General features: G+C 35.5%; 2 protein-coding genes across 2 annotated transcripts in view; one reads left to right on the top strand and one right to left on the bottom strand.

The window, feature by feature from the left end:
* Window positions 1–1,050, bottom strand: part of ptges3l (prostaglandin E synthase 3 like) — a 9,263-nt gene extending 8,213 nt beyond the window's left edge. The window contains exons 1-2 of the mRNA XM_079845468.1: window positions 887–1,050; window positions 581–694 (exon numbers count right to left, since the gene is read on the bottom strand). Coding sequence (XP_079701594.1) covers window positions 581–694; window positions 887–915 — 143 coding nt within the window. The 5' untranslated portion in view covers window positions 916–1,050. The remainder of the gene's footprint in view (window positions 1–580; window positions 695–886) is intronic.
* A 4,466-nt stretch (window positions 1,051–5,516) lies between these two features.
* Window positions 5,517–22,009, top strand: kat7b (K(lysine) acetyltransferase 7b). Its single transcript, XM_079801380.1, has 14 exons — window positions 5,517–5,705; window positions 6,142–6,289; window positions 8,352–8,597; window positions 8,789–8,871; window positions 9,080–9,163; window positions 9,464–9,562; window positions 10,689–10,799; window positions 11,603–11,794; window positions 11,880–11,969; window positions 12,127–12,267; window positions 13,633–13,726; window positions 18,107–18,253; window positions 18,365–18,471; window positions 20,883–22,009. The coding sequence occupies exons 1-14, from the start codon at window positions 5,691–5,693 to the stop codon at window positions 20,982–20,984; spliced, it is 1,659 nt and encodes a 552-aa protein (XP_079657506.1). The 5' UTR covers window positions 5,517–5,690; the 3' UTR covers window positions 20,985–22,009.
* The last annotated feature ends 1,062 nt before the right edge of the window (window positions 22,010–23,071 follow it).

Consider the following 23,071-nt stretch of genomic DNA (forward strand, 5'->3'; position numbering starts at 1 on the left):
TTATCATACGTTTCATTCAGATGTTTCTCCTAAAACTCCTTAGCATAAATAAAACAAAGCTATTGGTCAAAAGTTAGCGTTTAGCAAGAGTATAGAGCTATAAAATGAAAGTGAATAGTAGATCATTTGATTTTGTCCAAATTTGCATTCATATTGAACACAATTTGAGACATTGTTGAGATCTCCTCTGAATTGAGGAGATGCATATGAGAATAGGAGAATTTTTGAGCAGCACTGTTAAAAATAAAGCTTCTTTAATTGCATTAATTCCAACTTTTAACAAGGAAACTTTTCAATGCAGGTTCTTCAAAAAAGTTGAAAAATGCTCTTCACACTACGGTTCTTTTAAGAACTGTTGACTGAAGGGTTCTTTGGGGAAATGGTTCTTCACTGGCATCACTGTAAAAACACCCTTTTGGAACCTCTATTTTAAAGAGTGTATTTAAGCAAAATTCTGCATTTGCTTTGTAATCTCATTGTTATGTCTGAGTATAATCTCCTATATTACTGAGGAAAAACTGAAAAACTAAATAAATGAATATTGATATAATAAACATTGGAAATAATATAATTCACTTACCTCAAAATAATTTTTGTTTCCTGAATATCTATCTGAACATCTTTTGGGTTTTGAACCACAAAGTTGATAGTGAGGTACTTTTTCCGGTCATACCACAGAGTTTTGGCTGGTTGACTAAAGAAACGAAAGAACCAATCGAAGCAAAGTGTTTCTCATTTGGTTACTCTTTACAAACAAAACTTTCTGATCAAACATGATGAAACCATATATTTTAAGTCTAAGTTGTGAAAATCACATGTACCCTTCGAAGAAGACATCAGCATGCGGCTTCTACCGTTTCAAATAAGCACCGATCTTCACACCTACCAGTTCTCTGGTCTCACGATCTTGGGCATCTTGACTTCTCGGAGAGTTGACGTAGTTTGTGCAAATGTTTTGAACGATTTTCCTTACTTTTAGAAAAGACAGACTTGACTGGAGAGATCTCAGTGTGTGGCTGGCTGAGTGATTGGCTCTATTTTTAGGATGGAGGGTATCAGCTGCTAGGAGAGGAACATACCACTTCACCCCCACCCCCCTTTGGCTCTTCACATTTAGAGGTGGTGGTGGAACACTCTGGAAAATCACTGTAGTTTCTTCCCTCACCCAGACCATGATATTCCCTCCCCCGGGTGAGAATCTTCCAGAGAAACAGATGCAAACCTCAACAAATGTTTATTTGAGTCTGAGGGGCCGTTTACACAACACTGTTTTGGCCCTTCATTTACACGACAATAGCGTTTTGGGGGCCTGAAAACACAAACTTTTGAAATCGGGTTTCAAAGTGCAAGTTTCTGAAAATGATACCGTTATCGTCTCTGTGTAAACAAAAAATAACGCAAATTTATGAAAACGGTGACATCATGCGCATCCGTATTATGTGTTCAGTCTATAGACGCGTACACTGTAAAAAAATATTGTTGGTTTACATTAAAAAAGTAAGTAACCTGGTTGCCTTAAAAATGTTGAGTTCATTGAAATAAAAAATTTGAGTAAATACAATGAAGGAAATTGGTTTAACAAATAGAATCTCAAAATAGTATTGTATCTGAACCACATAAATAAATAAAAATGATGTGATAAATCATGAAAATAGCACAATTTGGCATGTTTCATTGCGTTATTACAAATAAAACACAATTACGCAATATGCTTACAACATATTTTAATACTATTTGAATAAAGGGTGATGTCGATTCTCAAAAATGTTCATTGTTAACTCAAATTTTTAATTTCAATGAATTCAAAATTTTAAGGCAACCAGGTAACTTACTTTTTAAATATTTTTTTTTTTTTTACAGTGTAGTGTTTCAATACAACGTGACATCGCCAACTACACTGTAAAACATTTTTTACAAAGTAAGTTACCTGGTTGCCTTAAAATTTTGAGTTCATTGAATTTAAAAAATTTTGTTAATACAATGAACATTTGAGAATCGACATCACCCTTATTACATTATTACATTGTATTTGTAATAATGCAGTGAAACATGCCAATTGTGCTATTTTCATGATTTATCATAACATTTTTTATCTATTTATGTGGTTGAGATACAATAATACTTAGAGTTTCTATTTATTAAACAAATTTCCTTCATTGTATTAACTCAAATTTTTAATTTCAATGAACTAAAAAGTTTAAGGCAACCAGGTGACTTGTTTTTTTAACTTAAACCAACAATATTTTTTTACAGTGTACAAGTTCATTTCAACTCTCTATATTAAAATGTACATTCAACTGACTTACAAGTTTGAGTTGAATCTTGTATAACTTAAATTAAAAAGTTGAAATTGCTTAACTTATTTTAGTTTTGAGTTCAATTAACTTAAAAACATATGTTGTCATAACTTATTGATCTATACTTTTTTACAGTGTACTGGTCTGGCAGCAGAACACAGCATTTTAGACATTTTCGTGGATCCGTGCGAATGAGGATAAACGCAAAGGAAAAACTCGCTAATCCTGAAAACCTGAAAATAGGGGACCTGAAAACAAACATTTTTCATAAACAGTTTCAAAGTGCAGAGACGTTTTGGCGGATCTGTGTGAACGGGGATCGTTTTGACAATGTTGTCGTCTGTACCGCGAAAAATCGTTTTAAACTAAAAACAGAAAACTTTTTTATGTGTTTTGACCATACATTTACAAAACAACAGCATTTTCGGGTTGAAATCATTTTTGAAAACGATACCGTTATCGCCCCCATATAATCGCTAATTTGTGAAAATGGTGTCGTCATGCACATGTGTATTACGTGTTCAGTCTATAGCCGCAGAGATTTTCGTTACAAAGTGACATTGCCAACTACTGGCCTGGCAGCAGAATACAGCGTTTTTAGATGTTCTCTCAGATCCGTGTGAATGAGGATTGTTTTGACAACGTGGTCGTCTGTATATGAAAAACGCAAAGGAAAAACCTTTCCATTTTTAGTACATTGTTGTCATGTAAATGTGCCCCAATGCAAACAATAGATTAAGGGCCATTTACACGGCACCATTTTCATCTAAAAACAGAATTTTTAACTGCGTTATGCATTTTGACCATTCATTTATTTTGGGGACCTGAAAACACATTTTTGAAAACAGGTTTCAAAGTGCAAATAAAATGTATACTAAACCCTGCTCCCGGGATTACGCAACAAAGGGGGTGAGGCCATGTTGGGCTGCTTGTTGTAGTAGAGCCCATTTGGGAGTCTGTTGTCGCTTCCGTCTTTTCACATTTATTGCAATACAGTATGTCATAAAATCAAGATGACAACATAAGTTATAAACATAATTAAACTAAACTATACCTGTTCTTCATGCAGCATATATTCTCTGGCTCTGTGCATTTTACTACAGTTCCCACATAAGCGATTTATAGATTATAATGACAGAACATGCTAATCAATGACTTGAAGAACTCCACATCAGCTACATAAATTCATCAACTAACCATTCAGAAACGCCCTGTTGCATTCTACATGTTGTCACTTCTTCTTGAGTCTCTCCATCATTGTCCGACTCCAGTTTGAACATAAAAGGCTGAACGTTTCAGACATTTTTTAGTGCGTGAGGTAATCGGATCTGCTAACACAAGCTCTTGAAGCTCCGCCTTCTTCTTGAAAGGGGGCCGGGAACAGCAGCTCATTTGCATTTAAGGGGACACACACAAAAACGGCGTGTTTTTGCTCACCTTCAAAAAGTGACAATTTTAACATGCTATAAAAAAATTATCTGTGGGGTATTTTGAGCTCAGACTTCACATACACACTCTGAGACGTATTTTACATCTTGTAACGGGCATTATAGGGCCCCTTTAAAAAATTATGGTTACAATATTACACATGATATTCTGAGTAGTTTTTAAGGCTTGATTTATTAAATGGAATCTATCTGAAATAATCATGTAAAATCTCCTAAATGATTTAGTCTATGACACAATGAATTCAAGCCTCAAAACTGCTTGTTTCCTTTAAAAAATTAGGAAAATGTGAAAATTACAAGATGACCCATGAATTTTTTTTTTTTTTTTTTTTTTTACAATGTACCCTTAAAGTCCATTATTTCTTTGTATTTTAATAAAGAGTTAAAACAATTAATTTCAATTGCAGATTTTGTCTGTTTTCTTTTATTTGTGATCAGAATCTTGAATCTTGCAGATATAAAGCTGAAAGAGATGAAAGGCGTTTTTTGTATAAAATCATTCATTTCTTTGCATTAGTTTTTTTTCTTGACCCAAACAATCAAGTGTTTTCACGTGGAGAGCTTATGCAATACTTATTCCTGTTTTTCCCCTATAACTGATGTTAATGATTTCAGTTTCATGTCATTGATAATGGTCTCTCTCATTTAAAGTGGGGGTCCTGCAGCGCCATCTGTAGAGATTGTGTGTATTAAGTCAATATGTTGCAATGTACAGATGTACATATTTTTTATAAAACAAATAATGAGAACAGAGAACAGAAAAGTTCTAGACAGAAAAAATTATATAAAACTAGTAAAAATGGCAATTATTTAAATGCAAATATCAATCAATAGCTTTGTGCACATAATATACATAAATATATATAATAGGGCTGTCAAAAGATTAATCGTGATTAATCGCATCCAAAATAAAAGTTTGTGTTTGCATAACATATGTGTGTGTACTCTGTTAATTATTATTTATATATAAATACACACACAAGCATTTATATGTTTAAGAAAAAATGTTATTTTTATATATAAAACATTTATATTTATATATATTATAGATTATATAAATGTATATACAGTATATACATGCAAATATTTCTTAAATATATACATGAATGTGTGTGTATTTATATATAAATAATAATTAACAGAGTACACACACATATATTATGTAGGCCTAAACACAAACTTTTATTTTGGATGCGATTAATCGCGATTTATCTTTTGACAGCCCTAATATTTATATTTATCTATATATATATATCTATATATATATATATATATATATATATATATATATATATATATATATATATATATATATATATATATATATATATATATATATACTTTTCTAAGTTGTTTGTACAAATACAAGTTTTTAGAATGTGAAATGTGTAGGCCTATAGGCCTAGTCGCTAATAGTAGCACGGTTTCAACCAGGGAAGTTAACATTTTTATTCATATAATAATTATTTTAAATTATTTTGAATGCAAGTGTATATGGCGAACATACCAAAAGTGGTAAAGGGGAGTTTACCTCAGAAAAAAACATCCTAACTAAATTGCTCTGGCTTTGTGATGATGACATTTATCTATAAGACAAAGCTACAATAAAATATTTAAACAAAATGAACATATGTTTAATTCTAAACCGTCATCTAGAAGAAAAATCTTTGTTTCTGTATTCTGTACCAATTTGTTATAACATAAAAAAAACAATGCACATTCCTCACATTGGTCGGCGCTTCAGCTTCGCCATGTTTGTCGTCTCTGCGTCACTTCCGCTGTGGTCCTGTCTGGCGCGAGTCGCGAGAGAGTGAACAATCGGCGAGAACAGAAACACACAAACTTATGAATACACTGCTGCTGTATTATATCAGATAGCACAGAAGAAATATACCTGTTTGACAAACTTGCAAAAAGAACAGCGGTCTGATTTATCAGGCGGAACATGCCGCGGAGAAAGGTGAGAGAAAATGCTAGAATTGCCCAGTCGCCTCAGCGCGCGCTAAATGCTAGCTCAATGTTTATTTACATTTTCGGACAAATATGGTTTGTTTCCCATGCATTATTCACACGATTAGCACTATCAACACTATTAGCAGCTAACATTTTATCGCATGAGAATCGAAAAACGCCGAAGTGCCTCCGAAATGGTGTTTTAAACTGATAATGAAGCTAGTTAGCGGTTTGGCTTTAAAACACAGCCCCGACTGTATGATAGTAGCATGATTCTGTTTTATTTTATGCTATATGTACGGTGTGCGTGTGTGTGTGTGTGTGTGTGTGTGTGTGTGTGTGTGTGTGTGTGTGTGTGTTGTTGTTGGTGTCTTTAATTATTATTTTTGGTCTGACCTGTTTACATATGCATGGTGATATAACTGTTGACACCCTGTTTGCAGAGAACGGCAGGCAGTAGTTCAGACGGGACTGCTGATTCTGACGACTCTGGAGATCACGAGAAGACCGACAGCTCCCATAGTGAAGCCAATCAGCGCAATAACACCCGCATGACCCGAGCATCACTGCGCCTGAGCCAGAGCTCTCAAGGTATAAACACGCAGCTGATACATTGGTTTCTCTTGGAGTATGTGTCAGTTAGATGGTTTATGTGGGCTATCAGACTAAGTGTGAGCTTAAAGGGTTAGTTCACCCAAAAGTGAAAATTCTGTCATTAATTCCTCATGTCGTTTCAAACCCGTAAGACTTTCGTTCATCTTCGGGATGAAAGTTAAGATATTTTAGATGAAATCCAAGAGATCTCTGACCCCTCCATAGACAGCAATGCATGCAACGGCCGCTTTCAAGGTCCAGAAAGGTAGTAAAGACATGGTTAAAATAGTCCATGTGACTCCAGTGGTTCAACCTCAATTTTATGAAACGATGAGAATACATTTTAAACAAAATAACTACTTTATTCAACAATTTCTTCTAGTCTGTGTCAGTCTCCTTTGCTGTTGACGTAGTGTAAACAGTGCAGCGCTTCCTAGTGCAACGGCAGACGACTCGCATGCGTTGTGGTGCTCGTGAACAGCGTTGGCTAATGGTAAGCCGGTGTTCTGGAGCAGCTTAAAAGTCTGACATAGACGAGTCACATGGATGATTTTAACAATGTCTTTACTACCTTTCTGGACCTTGAAAGTGGTAATTCAATTGCTGTCTATGGAGGGGTCAGAGAGCGCTCGGATTTCGTCATAAATCTTAATTTGTGTTCCGAAGATGAATAAAGGTCTTACAGGTTTGGGACAACATGAGGGTGAGGAATTAATGGCAGAATTTTCCTTTTGAGGTGAACTAACCCTTTAATAAGTGTGAACCTTGCCATCCGAACCCTGGTGCACATCAAACAAGCATACTCTGGTCTGATTAGACTGAAATAAAACTGTACAGTGTCTAAAGACATCTAAACAAACCAAAAACAGGACGTGATGTCTCAAGATGCGACCCTAAAAAAAGACTACTCAAGGATACCTGGTTTTTCTCATCATAGTCGAGAAGTTGCCCATTACAGTTCGATACAGGTGTCCGGACTTGTTTTTTTTTTTTTTACATTTTCTAAGCTTTTTGTCAGTTCTCAGCTGGTAAAATTACCATCATATGTACGCATATACAACGAGTACATTTAGTCCAGCTCACAGCATCATTTTGGAGGTCCGATAAGTTTTGTCGCAACATATACACCATAAAAGCAGGGGTTTTTTTTAGGATCAGTGATCAGAAGCGAACCTGGACTAAATGCATAATTAAATTCTTTCATCCGGACCAAGAGAACTGAACTACAAGTGTGGACACACCTTTTGAATCACTTTGGATAAACGTGTGCATTTAATTAATACATTTCCATAATTAATACAATCCAGCCATTTTAGTTGGAATCCACACGATTGGGAATTTTACATGACAGCAAAAGATTTCCCAACACAGTTTTTGCATGTGGATTCACTGTGTCGACCAACAGATATTCTCGCATAGCCAGACCTTTAGACTGATGGCAGAAGGTCTGGACTCCATTGCAGGACCACCCAAGAGGACGTCTGACTGACATGTAACGCAACCAATCACAGTTTGTTTTGTTCCGCGTCATGTTTAGAGGCGTGAAAATGTAAAGTCGATGTCCCTGCAATTGCAGAACGCATGTATCATGCAAATTTACTGCAACAATGGAGCTGCAAACATCACATACATTTAAAAAAAAAATCAAGCGTTTAGTTGATCCTGGTAAACGCTCACTGTGCATGTTTAAAATGGGAGTTTATTAAAATAAACTCAAATGTGATTATATACACATCACAATATTAATTGCAGACCGCTTTTACATTTTCTTTTAAATTAGGAAAGTTAAATCACATTAACAAAAAAAAGACCACTTTTTGGAAGAACCAATACAACTCAAATCACTGTATTATAGAGGAAAATGAATAAAGAAATACAAAAGCACAAACTAAGTGTTAAATTCCTAGGAACTCATTGCTATAATGTATTTTTCCTCTAAAATATATTTTATTATAATTATTAAAAGTTACTGTTCTTATCCCTGCTGCAAAGAATTGTATGTATTCTATTTAATACCTTTACATATATTTATAAGAAGTTAATTATGTTCCTGATCTAGATGCTCCACCGGATGTGAAGCAAGCGGCGGAGAGAGACGAGTCTCCCCCCAGGACGCCCACAGGAAACGCCCCTTCATCCGAATCAGACATCGACATATCCAGCCCCAATGCATCCCACGATGAGAGCGTGACTAAAGACCAGAAAGACTCTGGCAGCGATCCCTCTCATCGGCCAAAACGCCGCCGCTTTCATGAGAGCTACAACTTCAATATGAAGTGCCCCACACCTGGGTGCAATTCTCTGGGTAATTGCTCTTCAAATTAATTTCCTTTTGCATTTGCTTAATAATCAAATTCAGTGCTAATGCTTTACAAGGGCTTAATTGAAAATAAGAACAATGTTCGCAGTGATTAAAAACATTTGAAATTTCACTGGATCGTTTATAGTTAAATTTAAAGCTAAATCTGTATATTTTTCTCAATTTCTTTTGTACAGGACATTTAACAGGGAAACATGAGCGACATTTCTCCATATCAGGATGCCCTCTCTACCATAACCTGTCAGCAGATGAGTGCAAGGTGCGTTAAGCCCAAAGTATACTTCTCTGCGTTCTTATTTGCTATTATTAAATTGTATCAATGAGGTATGATCTTCAGAAGAAAGAAAAAATTGTCCGACAGCTAAATTGTAATGGTCATTTAGCATAAGCATGTGTGCTTTAACCTTTTCTGTATTGTTTAGCACTTTCTCTGTTGTTTATCTTTGTGTGCTTTTCATCTCATTCAGGTAAAAGCCATCGAGCGTGAGAAGCAAGAGGAAGAGCGCAGTCAGGGCCAGAACGAGGAGAACAGACACGCTACTCGGCATCAGGTTCGCACCAAACAGATGTTCGCTCAACACTAAACAAACATCACACAAGCGTGTTAATGCCTCTTAAGTGCATGCATGCTTTTGTACAAAAAAAGAGACATTTGCGTGAAGTCCTAATGTCAGCAGCGTGGTGCCTTTCTTTTTTAAGATGAGATGTGATTGTTTGCCAGCCATAAATTCTGTGGTAACCCAAGTGAAGTTATGACTGATGAGCTATGCATGAAAAGCTTAATCTGGATGACACACAATGTACCTTTTAGTAAAAGTGGGATGTAATTAATTTGCATTGTTTTTCCACAGGCACCAACTCCAAGACAGGTTCGATATAAAGAGAAGGTCTTGGAGATTAGGAAGAGGAGGGATTCTGGTCTGACAAAAGACCAAAAAGAAAAGTACATGGTAATAGTGTTCTCTGTCATTTACTGAAATATCTGTATATTATAATGTTTGTGTATTAGCTTAAAAGTGCTGTAGGGATGACGTTTTTTTTAATAGGTCAACCTGGTTCACTCTGCAAAAAAACTAATAGGATTTTTCCATTGGCTTTTAGATAAATGCAGAAAATAACAGAAGTTTGATTTAATTTCCACAAATTAATACAACTACCTTTGAAGCCTAAATAAAATCGGCAGAAGTAAAAAGCTAAAGGTAGGCTATAAACAAACTACACCATGGTTGAATGACTTCAATGTCGCCACCATGAGGCTTCAGACAACTTGCACAATTGTTTTCTGAGTTTTGACCTAAAATAATGTCCTAAGATTTGAGTCCTGGAAAAAAAAAAACCTTGGAAATAGCCATATTTTTGAATAATACTGTGCAGTCCACTAACATGTAACACACTAGTACACACGCTCAATGCAAGCGCTTCACTAACATGTAACACACACTCATAACACACTTATTTTACATTTATATTGGTTTTATTTATATACAAAGCAAAACTAGAGTGGAGGCGTAATGTAAATGTAGCGTTGGCATATTCTATCCTAACTTCACCCTTCCGCCCTGTCATGACAATATGACACGAGACAACTTTTCACCTCGACGGGAAATCTCGTCACAGTTTAGTCTTTAGTCGAACCCTGTGTGTGGTATTGATATCGCCTTCGAATGAAAGCTCGCGTTTTACTTTTGCTTTTGAATTTGTGATCACGAGTAATCTCTTTATAGAGAGCTGCAGTACTGAACGCACATTTAACAAGATGAGAGGTCTTAAAGATCTGTTGCACACCAAACCCTTTGCCATCATCCTGACATTCAACTCTCCTTACTCTAGTCATGGAGTAGACTTAGAGCAGATGCTTTCAGTTTATAAATGTATTGTCCATTTGAACTAAATGGGTTTGATATCTATTAAAAAGCAAAACAACAGTGAGTGCAGTGCTGCGTTGTCCAAGTAATGTGATCGGTGTGTGGCCAAACACCATTTAACTCCAACTACCACAACAAGCCTTTTGGGTATGGTTGTTTATGATGTTTATGTTTGTGAGTCAAATACATCTGTTCATATTTTATGTATCAGGAGCACAGACAGACACATGGCACCGCTCGAGAACCACTGCTGGAGAACATCACCAGTGATTATGATCTGGAGCTCTTCAGAAAAGCTCAGGCCCGTGCTTCAGAGGATCTGGTATGAACAGACGTGCCTCGCATTTCACACTTGACACTGCAAGCACAACCCTTTGGCTTGCAATCCATCACATTAATTATCGGTTGTTATCAAATTATTAATCAGTTGATATGTAATTTTTAGGGCTAGGACAATTAATCGATGCATCGCGGTTCGTGGATTGATTCTGCGATTTTCTGAATGTGTTGCGATTCTCTCGAATCGATTCTGAGCTTAGTTTTTAACAGCAGATGGCACTCTAGGCTAGTGTTTAACTGCGCATTCAAATGATCAGGAAGAAGAGCACTCGTGCATTCGACTACTTGCACCTCAGAATGCTTTTATTACATGAGATTAATGTAAACGGCCTGCTGCAAACACCCTTGTAATTTGCTTCTACCTTTATGAATAATTATTTTATAGAATAATATAGGTTCTAGTGGTGTGTGTGTAAGGAATTGGAAGCAAACAGAACCAATACGGCGTTTTCTAGAGCATGCAGTACCATCTGCTGTTAAAAACTAAGCTCAGAATCGATTCGAGAGAGAATTGCGATGCATTCGGAAAATCTCAGAAACGATCCAGAATCGTTCCTCGATTCACGATGTATTGATTTAATTGTTCCGGCCCTAGTATTTAATTCACTGACATTACAATGTGGTTATGTAATATATAAAACTTTGTTGAATTTAGCAAAAATACTGAAACTGTAAATGTGATATAAAATGACTCATACTGTGATTTTGGTTTTACTGTTCTTATGTGTTCCTTTAGCTGAAGCTGTATGTAAAAATTTGATGTCTAAGGTTTTTGGTGGGTTGCAGGAGAAACTCCGTCTGCAGGGTCAGATTACAGAGGGCAATAACATGATCAAGACCATCTTGTTTGGCCGTTATGAGCTAGACACTTGGTACCACTCTCCCTACCCCGAGGAGTACGCCCGTCTGGGGCGTCTGTACGTCTGTGAGTTCTGCCTCAAGTACATGAAGAGCCAGACCATCCTACGCAGACATATGGTATGAAATCTTAATGTCTTGCTTGCTAAATATATTTGGAAGGAAAGTTAAGTTTGACATTTTCATTCCTATGTGGTATATGCAGGCCAAATGTGTGTGGAAACACCCTCCTGGAGATGAAGTCTACAGAAAAGGTGCCATCTCTGTATTTGAGGTTGATGGGAAAAAGAACAAGGTGAGGAATTAATGTTAATGCACTTATTGATCATTGTATGTGTATGAACGTTTGTTACTTTTGTGAAATAGACCATTTCCAGAATTGAAATTCTAGTCTGTTGATGAGTGTTGTTTGCTACATATGAAACTGATGTTTTCTATCCCTGTCCTAACAGATCTATTGCCAGAACCTCTGTTTGCTGGCCAAGCTGTTCCTGGACCATAAAACGCTGTACTATGATGTGGAACCTTTCCTGTTTTATGTCATGACTGAAGCTGATAATACAGGCTGTCACCTTGTGGGATATTTCTCAAAGGTAATGTGGTGCCGGAGACAGTGTATAGTGACTTTCATGCACAAATGCACAAAAAACATAATCACTTATCAACACATTTGCATTTAGGGCCAGTTTATTTTTTTCAGTCATGAGCCTCATTCACATAGACTCAAGTCTCTGCTGAGGTAATGGTCCGCTCCTCTCCTCTTAGAACTCCAGACTTGCTTGAAAGTATTTGAAGCTTCTCTTGTGGCATTGGCCGGCAACCAGTGAACAACTTCACTTTTAAGAACTGACTATCCTTTATCCCTCAGATCAGATTTAAGCGTTTTCATTAGAAAACAAATCCAAAATATCACTTGTTTATCCATGCTAAATTACATAACCAAGCTTTTTAAAATGAAAAGTAAGGTGTATAATTAAAAAGTCTGCTGTATTAATCATTTTAATCATGATCACAATTCCTGCTTTTCTAAATTAAGCATAGTCATCTGCGATTGTCCTGCTGGTTAGTTATCCTATTACTTTTCTTCTCCAATTTGACATTTTCATCATCTAGCATTGGTAACATGCCTGTGGTTGCCAGATGTCGAGGCTTTAAAACCTCCAATCAGAGCTTTTCTGACTTTTTCCGCTTTTGAAGTTGAAGGTTTTACCAGTTGTCATGATATAAAGAGTGTTAATGCATATGGCAAATATAATAAATCAAATCAGGTAACTTGATGAGGTAAAATATACTCCACGTATGAGTTGACGCCCATATAATATAGCCCCATAATTTATACACATACAAATTAAAGTAGAGGCAAAACAAGTTTATGAATGTCAGTTTTTTTTCAGTGAAGTGTTGGATGAACTTTCCACGACAACCATGAAGGGACAAACACACAGAACACACATTCAAAAGTCTGTCATCCCTCTTCCATTCTTAATCTGTTAGTTTTACAGACCTCTGAATAGATTCAGCACAAACGGTTGGTAGCTGTTAACAAAAGGCGGTTAGTGGGATGCTGCTTGAAACTATGGAAGGAATGATTGACTTAATTTCTCTGTTTTGATCTTTGTATGTTTTCTGTTCTAAATATGTGAATAAGGATCAACTGGCATCTAGTGCCAATCTAAGGGGCTAATTATTTGAAGTTTTCTTTTTAAGAAATAAAAATCTGAACCTGGCTTAAGTGTTTTGTGGGGGTACTAACCTGAAGAGCACTTCACCCTAATTGTCTGCTGGAAGTCTCATAAACCAGCAGAACATGCAAATATAATGCTACGTTTATTTGCATGTTAATTTTGAGAAATGTTAGCCTGTAGTGTCTTTGAAGTCTCTGGCTGGATCATAACATTGACAGGAGAGTTTTCACGGAAAGTGCACAACGGCTTAATTGCTGCTTTTTATATCCGCAGGAGAAGAACTCGTTCCTGAATTACAACGTGTCTTGTATCCTGACTATGCCACAGTACATGAGACAGGGCTATGGCAAGATGCTGATTGATTTTAGTGAGTACCTGTGATACATCCTGTCTGTTGTTTGGGCTGGCGATATGGCCAAAAAAAAATCACATTTATGTATTTTTGGGTTGATGGGTAACTGGTAAGAGGAACACACATTCAATCATCTGAGCTTAGCAATTATATTGGCCTACATTTGATTACCCCATAACAGTAGACAGTTTATAGTTACTGCCATCATAAAAATATATTTACGTTTACAATTTGACAGGGCACATTTAATATCCAACAACAAATGTATATTTTAGTCGTCATAATTGCTCTCCTATTCAGTAGCGCTCCATCTATGTATGTGTACGGCGGTGCTCGTTCACTGAGGTCTGTGAAGTTTAGCATAAGGCTTGTCCACTCCAGGTTTTTTTTTTACATTTACAGAATATACCTGTGAAATGTAAGTTACACACTGAGGAAAACGCCACATCTCAAACGGTGCAAGCTGCTTTAAACTATGTGTTAACTACATCTTATGAGTTATTTTGAAGCCCTTCTATAAAGCATGCCTCATCTTTAGGACAAATTGGATGAGGCACTTTCCGCACAGCAGCTCACTCTTTTTAGATGCGCTCATATCAAACTACTGTATATTGACATAAATGAAAAGTATTTATCTATAAGGGGTGTTTCCTCCGATGAGGCAAGGGAGGCAGTGTCTCCTTAAAAAAACTGGATAAGAAAATAATCTACTATTAAAAAAAATAAAACATGGCAAATATTACAAAATGTGACATTAAACAGTGCAAAAGTCACTCAACAGCGACATCCGCAGGTGAAATTACATGCATGCCTCCTCTCTCCTCATTGACTGACACCCTAAAGCGTGCGCTGAGTTTTGTGTGGGCTAATTGAAATGAATGGGGAAAAGTCACGTGAGAGGAGGCAATGGCTCCATTGCGGTCGGTTATGATTGCATATGATTGGTTCGTGTGATAAATCCCACCTCTTGTTTTCGTGTGCATTCTGGTATCAGTCCGAATGAAGACAAGGGGCCCGTTCTTCGTACCTCGCTAACTCAGTTAGCTGGATTTGATTGTTGACGATTTGGCATGATCTTGGATTGTTTGGTTCTTTGAAGCTCATCCTGGACTTGCTGTCATAGTAACAGGTCCGTAAGCTTAAACCTGCTCGGGAGCAGGCTTATTTCATGTAAACAGGATTAGATTGCATCTTGAGGTGATACTTAAAATCTGTCCCAGCCACTGCTACTTTATTACAAGAGTTTATTACTGAACCAGGGGCAATAATAATAATTTTAAATAATAATATAAAAATGTTATATTGTATATGTATATGAGAATGTATAATACTATAGACACAGCCACTTGATTGAGCGATTTATTTGTGATGGAATAATTACTTTATATAATTTAGTTTTTATTGGTTTACACACATGTTGTACAGTTACTCTGAGCCGTGCATTAAGTGATCACGGATATTATGGGAGTGGCTTGATGCAGCGCTAGAGAGGATAATTTATCTTGACCCATAAGAAACTGTCACGTTACAAATCTGCTTCAAATTAAATTAAAAATTAAATGACAACATTGAAATAAAAATGTAAAGGGTGAACAAATAATGTATAAAATCGTGAATATAAATAATTGGTAATCATGTTTAAAAAATATATATATTTATCATTTATCTATTATAACTTTTGTTGGTTTGGCTGTTTCCTTATAAAGGTTCAGAAATTTGTGGGGGGTTTTTTGTGTAATTTGTCAAGTTTTTTGCCAGGTGGCTTTTTAATTATATGATGTCATTACGTTGCTGTCTTGACGCCAGTCGGCAGCCAATCGCTGCATTGCTGATCGTGGTTTCGAGTATCGATGCATCTGCCCTCTTCAGGGAAAAAAAGAACGCTCAGTAATCTTAGATCATTTAATCCAGATATTTTAATCCAATCCGCAAATTCGTTTGAAGAACCAAATTAGCCAGAGATCAGTTATCACGATTAAAAGATCTGGGATCTGTCAAATCATCTTAGATGTATTAAGCGAGGTACGAAGAACGGGCCCATGGATGGCATTAATGGGAAGAATAATTAAGTAAACAAACAACTCAGCCACTTAGATATCATCTGTTTGTCGCATCAAAATCAAATTTGAAATGAAAACATGATTGTGAGGGTTTTTAGTGAGCAATAAGCTTGGGGAAATTAAAGGTACATCGTCGTGTCTGTGACTAGTTTGAATACAAGCTTGCTGAAAATAAGTTAACTATTAAAAAGTAAAGCTGAACATTAGTTCACAAATTAAATTTGTTTCAATTGTTACCAGCTTTTATTTATTATTTTGGAATAAATGTAAAAATTCTTAAAACACTAACTTGATTAAATTGATACTGGGGTTTAATGAATAGAACATTATATAGTATAAAAATACAAAATAGAATGTATTTGGTTTCTCTTTTTTATGTAATATTTATTTAACCACAAAACAATTAAGTGTAACATACATATATATATATATATATATATATATATATATATATATATATATATATATATATATATATATATATATATATATATATATATATATATATATATATATATATATATATATATATATATATATATATATATAATATAAAAAAAGTGAGTACTTTGCCTACTCATTTTAAAGCACCACACACCACTGATATCTATATATCGTACAAACCCGTACAATCTGTTATATATTTGTATGAGTTTGCGATTCATTTCTGTGAAGACCGTTATGGATTGAGTAGGGATGAAACGATTACCGGTTTCACGATAAAATTTAGTGACGGTTAGTAATATCGTATAAAATTTAATTATCATTTAAAACCGTGTGTGATTATCACGATTGTGAAAACTCGCGGTAAATCTTGTCCAGTCAGCGTCAGTCTGGCGCACCGCACCGCTGTTTTTTGAATGAGACGAAATGGCAGAAGGCAGTGACAGCGCTGGGAGATTCTTCAGATTTCTAAAAGGACCAAATCTGAGGCGTGGTCATATTTTGGCTTTCACAAAAGTCCTGAGGGAAACTTAATCGAAGATGGTCACCCTTTCTGCAGAACATGGCAGAAGAAAGTCGCTGTAATGGGGGGAACACTTCACTACGACCGCAAGGCAAGTGGACTTTGACCTCAATACCAAAACTACGTCTGGGAAATAATAACGTGAAACGTACAAACAAATTCAGACAAGATTAGGGTGACATTTAGGGATAATAATCAGGGCTTGACATTAACAACCGACATTTGCGGGTGTAACGTTAACGTTATTTCGGCTGCGCACTAGCCACTCTGGTAGTTAAACTTATTATAGTCTTCTCAAAAGCCATCTGTTATGATCGCGTTGCGCATTATAACCACTTAAACGTGTTTCTATTGAGTTTATGAATGCAATGTCTCATAATCAGAGGCGTTCAGATCAGCCAGTTTTGTTCAGAGCGCGCGCCGCTCTCACTCGCTGAAATTTGCACTCAAAGCAGAGATAAACGTGCGCTGTACGCAGGAGATTCACTCATCATACAGTGATTGACTGTTTTTGTTCTATTTCAGCAGCGTAAATTGTTTCTAAAAAACACAGCAGAACCACAGCGCATCTGATATGACTGGCATAACGCTCGCGAATTTAGGGACCGTCTCTAAAGTTACATACAACATTGGTAACGTTATACACGTTTCAAACTTCAATAGCATTTGAAGAGAATGACAGTCAGAAAACTGACTGTAAAGTGTTCATCTAGGTGTCAGGTATGATGCACACATTTTGATATTTAATAAAATAAACTGTCAAATCATATGGAATATTGATATACATTTTTTCACTCGGATACTGTTTGGGCTCTTACACAAAATATGCTAATTTAAATGCATCATTGCTGAACACTGATGAGAATATTGCTTGAGAATATATTTACAGAGATAATATTACAGATTATTTTTATGACAAATTATTATTATTTATGCGTTATCCGTTGCTATTGACGACGGCCATTATAAGGAAGGAAATCCCACAGAATAGAATCTAGCTTAAAAAAGTGCATAGAGCTGCTTTATTTATTTGTTGTTTGTTGATTTTCAAATATAAAACTTGTTGAAATTTAAGTGTGTGCATCTGTTCTTTTTGAACCCTTTCATCTCATTTGAACAAAACCGTGATAATATTGATAACCGTGATAATTTGGGCCACTATAATCGTGATGTGAAATTTCCATACCGTTTCATCCCTAGTTTTGAGTGCTGGACATGAAAACTATTTACATTTCAAGACTGATCATTCTTTCCCACTCTGACTCTGTATGACAATATAATAGTATTTAAAGAGTTGAAATGCCATGACCTCTTGATGCTGTTATTCCTCAACACTTGCATCATATTCTTTGTTTGGCATGGTTCTAGGTTACCTGCTGTCGAAGGTTGAAGAGAAGGTTGGTTCTCCTGAGCGCCCTCTCTCGGACTTGGGCCTCATCAGTTATCGCAGCTATTGGAAGGAAGTCCTGCTGCGGTACATGTGCAACTTCAAGGGCAAAGAGATCTCCATTAAGGGTAAGATAAGATGGCCCTGCCACACAAGGGAACGTTTGTAGGCATGTTCACCATGACATCCCTGTAACATCCATGCAGGTTAAGCATTGTTGTTCGTTTCCTCCTGTTCAGAGATCAGTCAAGAAACCGCAGTGAACCCTGTGGACATTGTCAGTACGCTGCAGTCACTTCAGATGCTCAAGTACTGGAAGGGGAAGCATCTGGTCTTGAAGCGACAGGTAGCAGGAAAATCTTTTCTTTTTCCTTTTTTTCAAAGCACCCATTTACTGCCTACATGCTTTAAGTTTGTTTATTATAGGGCTGCTATTTTCATAGACAGTTGATGATGATTCATCTTTCAATTATTTATTTTCATAAAAATTTTTAAAAAAAAATCTAATAAAATAAAAATGCTCATTTTCTTTTTATTGTAATTGTTAATTGAATAGCAATTACATTATAGTTTGTTCTTTCAGAATTATTGTTGCATTAAAAATACATTTTAATTGCATGTTTTTTTTTTTTTGTTCAACAAATAATTTATCAAAAGTAATATTGGATGCGTATGGATGTACGTATATGTCTGTTAGAGACAAAACGGTGTGAAACATTTTATAACCGGATTATAGTGACCAAAATGATCATGGTTATCAATATTATCATAGTATTGTTAAAATGTGCTTGAATTGTTCAAAAAGTGCTGATACACATTGAAATCATTTCACCAAGTTTTATGTTGAAACCAACAAACAAATAACATTAGCTATGCACTATTTATTGCATAAACATTACATTAATAACTAACAACGATGGCCAGATTTTAAATGAACTAAAAATATTAGTTTGGTGACTTACAATTTATATACTAATTTAACATACTAAATGTTTTTTTTTTATGATGAACCTCTTTTCATCCTTAATATAATTTTATGAATTTTTGGTATTTTCTGTTCCATAAACAATTGCACATCTGGATTGTTTAGATTTTTAGAATGCACATTAGCTTATTTTCCATTTACCGGTTAACATTTTCAACAAAAATCGGTCTGATTTTTCTCATTGATTTGAACAAAAATGGCAGACAGGCTGAATAAAAATGTAAATCCACTTTCTGACAGTAGGTGGCGCTTCTGAAACAGCAGAAATATAGCAGTTTCCCCTGTAAACACTACTTCATTAGTAAGGTTGGGTACCGTTCACATTTTAACCGGTACCTGAAATTCGGTACCGGTACCCAGCGGTACCTTTTTTCGGTACTTTAAGGATGTTTACATCAAGTCGTTTATAGAAGTGTTATTGACATTATGCCAGAGCTCCCCTGGTCTCTGTCTGCCATTGTCTGTGATGTTTGTATACTGTAATATTAACTAGTAAATAGTAGGCTACTAGGTACTTAATTTAATTAATAAAAACAACCATATCTTTTTAATTTCATTTCTATGAAACGATTTCCCACAAATGATGCGTTGTGTATTTTCTGGTAATCAAATGAAGACAAAAGACATTAATTTTATTTATCTTTTAATTTAATTAAACTTTTTTTGTCAAAGCTGCACAACTGAGCTTTATACGGTTAAAATTAAAACATGAAGAAAATGTGTCATTTATTACTTAAAAAATTAAGTTTTGATAATGTATTATTACATTAGTGTTAGTATTATTATTACATTGAGACATATCTAAATTCTACTGTACAACAGTAATGTATTTGTCCAGTTAGCTGAACTTTTATTTTGAAGACCTTTTTCTTTGTGTTTGACATGACGGTAGTTTTTTTCAAATAAAACGGTAAAATGCTGATAAAGTGACTCTCAGAGGTTTTGGAGTTGACGTTCGTACGTTCATGTCTTCGTATGAGGCCAACGTGTGTGTGTGTGAGGTAAACCGCGCTTATACATCATTCATTCGCACAGAGACACGCAGGATTCGTATTTAAATAGTCTTTTTGCGGTTTAGTATTCACAGACATTAGTCTATATCGCCAGATGCGTTCTCAGGTACCAACATTTGGTACCGATTGATTTAATGTGAATCGGAATTCGGTAGTACCGACGTAATTCGGAGTTCGGTACCCAACCCTAGTCATAAGGCATAACACGGAGGGAAGATGAAATGCAAATGCCATCAAAAGTCTTTCCTACATTCACAGAATTAATTTGTGTTCTTCCAAATAATTTCTCTCAGCACTCTGCTGTCATGTTTTCACAAAAGGAAACCTATGCTGCATGCTGTGCCTGCGTGAGGTGGTTGATTTACTTTGCTTAATGATGAAGCATATTCACTTGTGAGTTTTTCAAATCGCCATAATCAAAACTGTTTTAATGACAATTAATATATGACATGGTATTACTAACCGTCAGGATTTTTTTTGTGTTTATCATCAAATCGGTAACCGTTTCATCCCTAACAGCACAATATCCATCAAAACACCCGAATGCAAGTTGACATTGTTAAAATGTACTGATTTTAACTGAGTAACTGTTTCGATGTAGATTGGTATATTAACGTTTTATAACAATTAAATATATGGTTATAAGATGTAAATTATTATTCAACCCCATCTGCCTTTTTCCCGTATGTTTAACAGGATGTTAGCTATTTTTTTTTCTGTGACTTACACAGTGATTCTTTTTGTTTCTGAATGGCACAGGACCTGATTGACGAGTGGAAGGCAAAAGAGACCAAAAGAGGCAGCAACAACAAGACCATTGACCCCAGCTCTCTAAAATGGACCCCTCCCAAAGGAACCTGATGGACTTACACGTTACATTTCATATTAACTGCCGTTAAATCTTTTTATGACTCCATCAGTCTTTTGCAATGGCTTCAGCTGTTCTTGTCTCTTTTTATGTGCTCTTTGTAACTCTGGAATCTCTCACTTTTGTTTTATACAGTGCTATTTATTTTTTGAAGTCTCTGGCCAAAGTATTTTCTTTGCCCCAGCATATATTTTAAAATTAGAAGTATTTTTTTTTTTTTAAAGCAAAAAATAGTTTATGAATAGAATGTAGGAAAAAATGGGGCCTTACAAAAAAAAACACTTAAGATTTACATGAATTACACGTTCTTCATCTTCAAACATTGTTTCTTGGTTTATTTGTGTTGAATGATTTGTGAAAAGGTTTTCATTGTAAACCAGAACAGGGGAAAAAAACTGTCATTTTTGATAAATACTTTTATTATGTCACATTTGATATCTAAAGCAAGACATTTACTTGCTTAAAAATGCTCCCAGATGATGTCCTCATTGATGTTGGTGCCAGTGAAGAGTCAAGAGTAATTGTATACTGATACACCGAGGCTAGTGGAAAATGTCATCAGTAGTACTGCAGTCTGTCCCATTCCTCTCGAAGATCTGCTGTGTGAAGAACATGATTTCAGATTTATAAACTACTGGTTCATTTCATCATTTTTGCATAAATATAGTTCTGATACACTTCAGTGTTGTACCCGTTTGTTTGTTCAAATCTCCGGAGTTGTCCATTGCTGTACTGGTCTCTGGGTTTGCTCTTGTGAGAGCACCTGCAGATATAATCCATTTTACAGCAGGTATAAACATATGCGGCATAGAACCTAGCAGTACTAAATAAAACATGTTATCGCTGGTGTAAGCAGAGCAGTGGAAAGCCATACCTCCTAGAGATCTCTTGCCCATGAGTCCCACAAACGTATCTCCCTTATGCCCTTAAGGAAACAATGGAAGAGTCTTTATACCAAGATGAGAGATTTACCCGTGGTTTCACAGAATAAAATGCATGATTGATCCGTCTTCACTGGAAGCAACTTGCGCTGACATTTCTTAAAATATATCAATGCCTTTGTGTTTCAAGATGCACATAAGTAATGTTTTTTTCTAAGGCATGTTTATAAAAGCTATACTTAAATGCCTGGATTGAACTAAGGCCTAATCCAGGCTTAGTCTATAAAAATGAATTTGTTGAGATTGATGTTATAAACTTATATATACTATTTAGCAGTATTTCATTCAGATAAGTGAATTTACTCACTTCTCCGTTCCATTTTCACAGGCTGGAGGACTCCTAGAACAAGTAAGGGAAATAAGATTATGTATAAATAATTAGGTCAAAAATACAATTTCATTTTTTTTTTATCTCATTGCAAATTGTTACCAGCATTACTTGGGTTGAAAGAAATGTAATTGGGCAAGGCCTTCTAAAATACTCAACTAGAATTTTAAATATTCTTTACCTAATTTAAAATGTATAAGAAAGAAAACTGTTGAAATTCATTTTAATTTAGACTCCACTGTATTCTATAATACAACATATTTACATTTCTTAGTTTAATTTGAGTAAAAATTAAGCAAGCCAACAAAAGCAAATCTTAACCTCCTTGTTCCTCTGTCCTCATATTATAGTGAATTTCTCTGACACCATACATGTCACAGTTTTAGTCTGGGCTTTGCAGAGATACCATTTGTTTTGAGGTTTCACATGACAACAGCTTCTCCCCAGTCTTTAAATGTGACTGAATTGGCAAATTTATCACTCATGGAAACATGAAAATATTTTGTAATTCTAATTTAAATCGGATTCATTTTCAAATGACTTGTTATAAATCATCTCAGGAAAATGTTCGAAATATGACTTTCTGTTACAGAACAGGGCATTGATTTCATACATGTCGGACACCGAAAGCGTGTTTATCAGGCATTTTGGGAGACACAACAAGTGAATAGGGAAATAAAATGCATATCAATGTTCCTATAAAATATTAGATATTATGGTAACACTTTACAATAAGGTTTTGTTTGTTAACATTAGTTAATGTATTAACTAAACATGAGAAAAACATTTGTTACTGTATTTAATTTATTTG

The sequence above is a fragment of the Gobio gobio genome (assembly GCF_949357685.1).
Source record: "Gobio gobio genome assembly, chromosome: 20".
NCBI classification, from domain to species: Eukaryota; Metazoa; Chordata; class Actinopteri; order Cypriniformes; family Gobionidae; genus Gobio; species Gobio gobio.

Coding starts and splice junctions, on each gene's coding strand:
- kat7b (XM_079801380.1), top strand. Junction 10,800..11,602: donor CCCGTGCTTCAGAGGATCTG/GTATGAACAGAC, acceptor GGTGGGTTGCAG/GAGAAACTCCGTCTGCAGGG. Junction 11,795..11,879: donor CCATCCTACGCAGACATATG/GTATGAAATCTT, acceptor TGGTATATGCAG/GCCAAATGTGTGTGGAAACA.